General features: G+C 39.8%; 2 protein-coding genes across 4 annotated transcripts in view; one reads left to right on the forward strand and one right to left on the reverse strand.

The window, feature by feature from the left end:
• LOC111862790 (phenoloxidase 1) overlaps window positions 1-2,049 on the forward strand; it is a 31,173-nt gene extending 29,124 nt beyond the window's left edge. For all 3 annotated transcript variants that reach the window (XM_023848460.2, XM_023848459.2, XM_033750801.1), the window contains one exon: window positions 693-2,049. In XM_023848460.2, coding sequence (XP_023704228.1) covers window positions 693-929 — 237 coding nt within the window. In that variant the 3' untranslated portion in view covers window positions 930-2,049. The remainder of the gene's footprint in view (window positions 1-692) is intronic.
• On the reverse strand, window positions 1,801-8,501 carry LOC111862791 (peroxisome assembly protein 12). Its single transcript, XM_023848461.2, has 6 exons — window positions 8,297-8,501; window positions 7,027-7,135; window positions 5,419-5,776; window positions 5,182-5,332; window positions 4,182-4,267; window positions 1,801-3,511 (listed from the first exon to the last, which is right to left on the reverse strand). Exons 1-6 carry the CDS (start codon window positions 8,414-8,416, stop codon window positions 3,394-3,396), a joined length of 942 nt encoding a protein of 313 aa, XP_023704229.1. The 5' UTR covers window positions 8,417-8,501; the 3' UTR covers window positions 1,801-3,393.
• Window positions 8,502-8,935: the final 434 nt, after the last annotated feature.

The following is an 8,935-nucleotide window of genomic DNA, read 5'->3' on the forward strand; positions in this document are numbered from 1 at the left end:
TGTGCGACGAAGGAGACCAGACATGTGGAAGAATGCCTCATGGGTTCTTCATCACGACAACGCGCCAGCACACAACGCGCTATCTGTGAAGAGGTATTTGGCAAAAAACAACATTCCAGTGATGGAACATCCACTGTATTCTCCGGACCTAGCACCGTGCGACTTTTTTCTCTTCCCAAAAATCAAGTCTGCGCTGAAAGGGACCAGGTTCGAGTCCGTGGATGCAGTGAAAGCAAAAGCGACGCAACTCTTGAAGAGCATAACACAAGATGACCTGCAGCACTGCTTCCAACAGTGGAAAATTCGCATGGAGCGGTGTAGGGATCGGGGAGGGGACTACATTGAAGGGGATAACATTTCGACTGTCTGATTTTTTTTTAATAAAGGGTTAGAGCATGAATCCGGTTTCTTTATTGCCACACCTTGTATATCTTCAATCAGCTATGGAAGAATGTCCAGTCAATGTGTTCCCATTTAGCGAGCTACTGCAAACTGAGATAATCACATTTTCCTCACACTTTGCTTTAAAATGTAAATTAATAACAGTCTTCTTTACAGGATTTGTATTATACATAAAAAGTTATATGTTTTAAGTTATGTACTCACAGAACAGGTCTCAAATGCAGCAGCAGGAAACTTTTGCTTTATAATTGCTACTTTAGAGACTCATCATTTTTCTCATTGTTTCACAGATAAACCAGAATACAGAGGGTGCATGTGCTGATGCTGCTATTTTCTGTGGGATACGGGATAAACTGTACCCTGATAAGCGATCTATGGGTTATCCATTTGATCGCATGCCTCGTGATGGTGTCAACACTCTGCAGGACTTCCTCACACCCAATATGTCTGTTCGGGATGTAACCATCAAGTTCACAAACCGAACGGTTGGGGTGCAGGGTGGTGAGGAGCCAAACCGACTCACTTGATGAGCATGAGCAGCAGGCGACCACAACAGAAGAAATGACCAATGCTTTGTTAAGGTTAATTCTTGGGTCCTGTCAGACTGATGAGTGAGAGCCTCTGGGACAGCATTCACAGTCACAGCCCATAATGTAGAGAATATCATGAGCTTGATTATGCCTTTGAAATTTCAATGAGAACTTAACACTTTGCGTGAAATATTTAACTTTCTCTTTCCTCAACAGGCAACAGAGCACCATAATGGCCATTCCCAGTTCACCTCTTGCCCAAGGATGGAAACAGATCCAGATTCCAAAATGTTTCATTCTGTTTGAAATATGAGTCATCCTAAATTAAAACAGTAGATTTGTATCAGCAACGAAAAGAAGCCAAGACCAGCAAGACACGCATAACTGGTAGGAAGGAAATTGATGTGTTTCTTTTTGGCCTGACTGGAATATATATTAAAGTCTTCAACTCCTTAAAGCACAACGGTAACTGTATATACCATCTGTTTTAACATTAAATGTCGTGTTTTTCTCCTCAGCATATTTGTGTGTTTTGTATTTCATGTAAGATAGGAACTGAATTTCATGTATTGTTTAAATGAGCTTCAAATTTCAGAGGGGTAATACTGAATGAATCATCACTCTATCATTCTGGAACTTCCAAGAATCCTCTGAACAAATAAAGGAAATGATTTGTTCTTGCAATATATAAACTTTATTAAATTGTAATTGCAAAATATTTTTAGAAGTTTCAACTAGCATCCTGTAATATCTCAAAGGGAAATGTTTGTATGCATTTTAATGTAGGAAAGGAGGTGTGCGGAACACCCTTTTCATCCCATTTCATTTTTTCTCTCAGTTTTGTTATTATGTCATCAGTTACTTCATGTTTCTGGTCATCTCTATGTGTAGTTGGTCTTGCAACAGTCACATGAAATCTGTGAGAGGCACATGAGAGCAATCTGTTAATACTCACAGTAATGCATGGTCTGACAACCATGTGGCCCTGCAAGATGAAGTACAGATAGAAAGAGATTGGAGAGCATGTGAATTGTCAGTATGTGTTAATGCCTCCTGTTAGTTATATAAGCTTGTCGATACTGACATAACTTGCACATAATAAAGAAGTGAGCATTGACAGAGTGTGGCACTTAACCACTTGTTTTAGAATTCCTTACTTCACATGATCCAATGAAAATACATTGGCAACAAGGGGTTGGTCTCGTTGCAGCTTATTTCCTTTGAATATGAGATGAGATATGAATAGTGACATTCAAGCTTATTCTCCTTCTCTTTATTTTCTTAATTCTTCCTTGCTTCCTGCTTATTCTCCTCTTTCTTTTTCTTCTCCTGTTTCTCATTCTCTCTGTCTCCTTCTTCTCCCCCTTCTTCTGTTATCAACCTGATCTTTTCACAAAATACTGCTCCTTTATAATTACTGAATAAGTCAGTGATGTTCCACTTTCTCCTCAGCACCTTAGACATGGGTTGCCAATGTTCTGCAGACATCACAGGTGCAGGGAACCCTTCTTTCTTTTAGTCCCTTGATGCAAAGCTACAATCAAGAAATGTTTTTTGTGTTTCACCCATGATTCACTGCCATATTCATATTTAAGTATTTTAATTTTCTCTTGAATAACCTGATAATGGGAGCCAGGACACCTCAGTCCATGTAGTGACTAGGCTATGGACTCGATATTCGATTCTTGGCCGTGGCAGTGATTTGTCTTTTCTCCGCAGCATCCAGACTGGTTTTGGGGTTCACCCACCCTCCCATCCAATGGACACCAGGATTCTTTCTCTGGGAATAAAGCAGCCAGAGCATAAAGTTAACCCCCCCTCCATCTGGTGCCCAGGTTCAGAATGCATGGAGCTATCTCTGCACAGAGACAACTGTTGGGTCTAATAATTCCAAAATGAAATCTGGCTCAATGTGTGTATATGTGGATTGCATTACTGTCCGTTGTCTGACATCAGTTCTTATACCCTGACTGCTTGCTGCCAAAGGCCCATATGTAAACACATTTCATATTAGTGGTCTCAGGGCAAGAAACTGGACTCTCACTCCAAGGATGTGAGTTTGATTCCTGGCTAGATGCATATGTAGGTTTTTCTTTGCATAGATTGAGACTTTTATCTGCACAAAACATAATGGGAGTGTGAAAGCCACCCCTCCCAACTTGGTTCAGAGCACAAGTTAAGTTGTAGGTTCACTCTGCCAACCACTGTTCTCATAATCACCCTATCATTGAGCATAACTGAATGTCCCACAAGTGCCCCACTTCAGAAATGGATTCTTCACCCTTGCCACATCTAGAGAAAACAGAAGCCAATTAACTTTCTTTTTATTTAACTTCTCTCAATGCATTACTTTAAATAACCAGACCCACTGAAGTACAGTTCAAGAAATACCAGTTATGTACATTCCCTTCATAAAGTACACCATTCATTCTGACAAGCCATTACAGTGGTGTACATTGTGTCAGGAGCTACTGGAATAGATTCGGATCAGGTCTCCTGTATCTGCAGGATATGTGGTCACTGGACAGCAATGATTCTCTTGCAGATACTGCACAATGCAGCGGTAGCAAAACACAAACCTGTAAGAAAATGCAATGCATGTGATAAGTTAAAATGTCAGTGGCAAAGAAGTGTTATTAAGTCTCTGATTAGATTAGCTCATTGTACTTGCGTTACAGCCATCACAGACAAAGAGATCAGTTTGATGTGAATCACTTAGTGTAGCATCAAGTATCATGTACTAATGTTTAGAGGAAAGAACAGGCTTTCACACTATTTATAACTCTGAGCATTTGAAAAGAGTATTGTGGTCTTTTTGTGTGTGTCCTATAGAGGGGCTTGGCCATCAAACAGTTAACCTGACATATATTTTGGAGACTTTCCATTGTCTCATTCTGGATAAAGAAACAATACATAAGAAAGTGGCTCTGCTTTCGCCTGAACTAACACTATGAAACCTACTCTGTTGGGTCTGTGACATGCAGCTAATCTCCTGATCAGGGACACACATTAATTCAACCTAATGGAGCCAGCAGAATAGATTTCATGAAAGCAAACTTCTGAAGTGTTGTGTTTCTTTATTCAAAGATAATGGAAAATGTCCAGAATACCTGTCCATCCCCATAATGCATCACCATTGTGCAAATTTGTGCAAAGAACACACAGTGATGAAAACCTCTTGTTTAACTATGCACCATGAATCCACACAGTCAAAGTGAGAGGATTCATTTTCACTCTTGAAAAACTTACCCTGACACAGACAACACAGTTTCATTCTTCCATTTCTGGAAACATATTGGACACACCTCTCCATACTGTGCTGCTTGAGGTAACCCCTGTACATACAGGCAGAAATGTCAATTCACAGCAATAAATTCAAGTTCTATGATCATGCAACAACTTAGTCAATTCTCTGTTGTTTTGAAACCTCAAAGTTCATAATTTATCATCATCAGTGGTCTCTCCTCTTGCTTCTTCAATCAGCCCCTGTTAGTGTTTTGGCTTTTCTTTCATTCTTTATGCTCTTGAAACAGGACCTCTGATTCCTTATTCTGCTTCTTCTGCCTTCCTTCTACCTTCTATAGGTCCACTCAGCCATTATTTTTCCCAATCATTTTGCCCTTGGAAAATTGCCCCTTTAAGGACCAAATATTTTCTGTACTGTCCTAATTGCTCTTGTCTGCTCCAAGTTTGGGTCTGGTCCTCCTCCTTCCCATATTTGTTCCACATTTTTTTTAAGTTCCGTTTACTCTTCTACCCTGAAAGTTGGGGGCAGCAGGTTCCTCCAGAACATTAGCAGTGATCTGACAGAGAACGATAGTACGTGTATTCGTAAAATATTAACACTGTACATGAAGATAAATTTATCAAACCTTTGAAGCAAGACTTTCACATAAATACTATTTAAGAATTAAATTCCTTGCTCACAGAAAATGCCCTGTCTCCATTAGAAAAGAGCAACCTGCCAATTCTGTTTAGGGAAATAAATGCTGTTTACTGTGATCTTGAGGAGACAGTGTATGCAGATACCCCTCTCTCTAGATATTTCTCAACTTCACCACTCTCACTTCAGCTTATGGATTGTTTGTGATTCACCCAGGCCACACTGCTGACTGAAAACCTCTGGAAACCTGTGACATATTTCTAAAATGACTTACAAGTGTGAAAGTGTTGTGAAGTCTCATGAGCTTGAAGCGGACGTGTGCAAGAGAAACCGTGCATACGGTGAGATGAAAAATTAGTTTTGTACCTCAAAAGGAGGAGGAAGAGGCAGGGCAGTCACACTGGTATGTTGCATGTCACCCAGGTGCCAACACTGCAGGAACCGAAGAAAGAATGCTCCAAACTCCAATGTGCGTGTCAGCAGGTACCCCACAAACTTTGCTGACAGGAGTGGAAACCTGCACATTGAGCAGTATTACCAAATGAACTGAATGAAGTCCCATTTTCTTGTTTCCATTCCCCATATTCTAGGTATAAGCCATACTTGGATTCCTGTTCATGCTCAGCTGCATACTGGAGTGTGACACCAGCCAGGTGCAAGAGTGGTGAATGGCTTGCAGAATGCCCGGTCATGTAGGACAAGTAGTTGCCCAGCACACTGCTCTCCCACAGAAAATGCAGAGTCGAGTGCAGTCGTAGTAGGACCTGCACCCAGCCCTTGGATACCCCGAGCAGCTGGTACTGAGTCACTCTGTTCTCCAGCTTGGCTCGGATGTACGGCACTACACACAAACACAGCAGGGACATGACCTCCTGTCGAAGTGGCAGCTCAGGAAATCTGGACATGATGCCATGCAGTGGGACGCGCTGTAAGCCATACACCACCTCTGCAAATGAGCCGCCTGAATGGGGAAACACAGAACATGTTACTATCAGAATGTGATATGATAGGACTGGTGATTGAGAAAACTGAACTTCAGATATAAATATTTTATTGCAGAAATGACAAGTTGACACCAGTGCCCTGAATCAACTGTCCCGCAGTCAGTCCAGCCTTGGTTGTGAGGTTATAATATTATACACATTACTTGATTCATTTGTGCTGTTGAAATAACAGTTTATAGACATAAAGACAGGACACATCAGATGATGTATGACATTGCCTATTTCTGTTTCTTTGTTGAAAAAATCATGATGAAGATAAAGTATTTGTTTTTATTTTTCTGTTGCTTTCTTGTATATGTTATGTAAGGGCTCTTGTAACTCTTTTAATTCAGGTAATATAAACGTTTAACTTAACATATATTTTGTTAGCTATAATAATTTCTGGTAAAAGTATAGAATAATGTTTGGGACCCATAATGCACATTAACCTGACCTAACTTATACTGAATTGAATTCATATCTATGGTGGGTTATCATTAAGTTATTTCTTGTGGCTGTCTACCATCTACACTTGCCACAAGATGGCTGACAAACTCAAAACATGTCTACCATTGAATCTGTAGCTAAACTGTCACATGTGTATATGAACAATTGCAAGAAGTATTCTCAACCAAACCATGCCAAAAAAAAAAAGATCAGGCAGAGTGATAGGTGCCACCAGGATACTTTTCAGGGCAGACAGCAGAAAATTTGCTTACAAACATTTTCATGGATTGTTCCATGATTGTCGGTCTCTATAATGAAACATAAGATAAAAGAATATATATTGATTGATTGATTGATTTCGTCACTGTAGATCATTGTACATGATATAGGACAAGTCAAGTTAATTCTGAATATTAACAATTTAATATATGAGTAAGATTAAAATTACAATAGTTACAATTGTATACAGTTGATTACAATTTAGAATTAGTTAAGATATTCTTATTTGTGGAGAATTTGATGGAATGAATGGAATGGAATGGAATATATATATATATAATATTTTAGTTTCTGTTATTCATATTTGGCACTTTTTTTTTCGGTTGGGTGAGAGGAGAATATGGCTGGCTTCCCTCCCACCTTTCTGCCAGTGCCCATGGGCAAGACCAATGTTAGATGAGAAACTGCCCTAGTAAGTCACATGGTGATAAACCTACACTGTATTATACAACTTAATGTAATTTTCTTATCACAGTACAAACAGTGGCACTTGCTAACTTACCATGATGCTTTAAGTAATGGTATTGAAGTATTGTGTTAAATGCAAAGTGCACTTCCTCAAACCAAGTTACGAGCCACCCATATTTCTCAGGGTTACAAGTTGCCAAAAACTGAAATGAGAAGCAAGTTATAACTGATATGACTTCTTAGGTTGCCATTGTGGTGGAAGCTTGGATTGTAGTTTTATGGCACTGTATGGTCTCATAACAGTGTTTCACGAGAGCCAGGTACCTCCAACTTTATGGCAGAGGATGGAGGTAGCAAACTATTCACAAATGTTGTGAACTACGCTACTACATGGAGTAATGAACTAGAATGCAACCCAAGTTATAATTAACTGGCAAACTGCAGCATAAGATGTCCTTAATCAGCATTAACAAGATTATGGTCTTCTGGGATCTGACACTGTTGACAGGTACCAATGTTCTATAACAGGCATGTCCATCTTCAAATAGATTGTGCTCGACATTTTAGTGTCAAAACTGCCAGTGATCTACCACCCCCTCCTATCATCATACCTCGCTTTAAGCAAAAATACTGGTAAAAATAACATGACACATGATGTTTGTTGTGAAAGCAACATACATTGAAAGTACAGGCTACTTTAATACATATTTTCCCTTCAAAATCTGAATATAACATATTATATTACAAGTGAATTTACATGCTTTTCCCTTATAATTTCCTTATAAGCCTATGAGATTGACCAAAACTCATCCCACAATCGACGCGTTGGACATGCCTGTTCTATAAGAATCTGGTGCCTCCATTGCAAGGTCTACATTACATGACATTGAAGACTCTGATCTTGTTACTGATATCAGATCCTCAGATCTCATACATCTGTAGCAGTTTTGTTTATATTGTACTGTTCTGCTTATGATACTGTGTAATTTTGTAGGTGGATTCTGACACATTGGAGGAACATGCTGCCTCCAGCATCAGGACTGATTTGTATGGTGCAGAATTTGCTGTTATATAGCCTGGTTACAAGGAAGGTGGTCACTCAAACCTATGTCAGGGGATTACAGAACCGTGTCCAGTCTTGGTCAATGGGAACTTTAGGTGGGAAAACTGTCCTTTTCAGAGGCGTTGTTTTTGTCATCACTGTCGAGAAATGGTGTCAGTTTTCAGTGGCATAATATTGTTTTGATATAAACGATTCTTTTAACCGCTAATTATGCTATAATTTATTCAAGTGAAATTTTATTTCTGAACAATTTTGACACTAGACGTATTCGTTACGTATTACAATCAGCTGACTTTTTTACCGTAGCAACACGCTTCAGCGCTGGTTGAAATGTCACTGATAGCGAATCTTGTGCGATTACTTCAAATATTGAAGGTTTCGCCTGCGAAGTAGGTGTCAGGTGTGCCCCTCGTTCAGCCATTACACGTTTTACACCCACAGTTAAGGAACTACATGAAGATATTCCATACTTGTAAATCACACAGCCGCCATCGTTGTAAACAAGATTGTTTTACTCAACAGGTTGCCAATCGTTACCAACATAATGTACTTACTTACTTACTCATAGAGCTGAGCCCTTCTGGAGGAGCTTCCAATTCTGCAGCTACTCAACAATTTCCCAGCATTTAATGGAACCCGAAGGTTCATCACCGTGTTCACAAGAGCCCTCCACTGGTCCCTATCCTGAGCCAGATTATCCAATCCATACCATCCCATCCTATCTCTCTTAAGATCCGTTCAAATATTGTCCGCCCACCTACGCCTTGGTCTTCCCTGTGGTCTCTTTACTTCTGACTTTCCCACCAATATCCTATACGCATTCCTCGTCTCCCCCATTCGTGCTACATGACCTGCCCACCTCATCCTCCTTGCCTTGATCATTCTAATTATATTTGGAGAAGAGTACAAGTTATGAAGCTCCTCATTATGCAGTTTTCTC

This window comes from Cryptotermes secundus, unplaced genomic scaffold (assembly GCF_002891405.2).
Source record: "Cryptotermes secundus unplaced genomic scaffold, Csec_1.0 scaffold462, whole genome shotgun sequence".
Lineage (NCBI taxonomy): Eukaryota > Metazoa > Arthropoda > Insecta > Blattodea > Kalotermitidae > Cryptotermes > Cryptotermes secundus.

Bases quoted from the DNA above. Each gene is read 5' to 3' on its own strand.
- LOC111862791 (XM_023848461.2), bottom strand. From the start codon at position 8,416: ATGGCTGAACGAGGGGCACACCTGACACCTACTTCGCAGGCGAAACCT. The intron at 5,777-7,026 runs GTAAGTTAGCAA...TTCCCCATTCAG, and splicing joins CCATTACTTAAAGCATCATG to GCGGCTCATTTGCAGAGGTG. The intron at 4,268-5,181 runs GTACAAAACTAA...CTGTATGTACAG, and splicing joins CTCTTCCTCCTCCTTTTGAG to GGGTTACCTCAAGCAGCACA.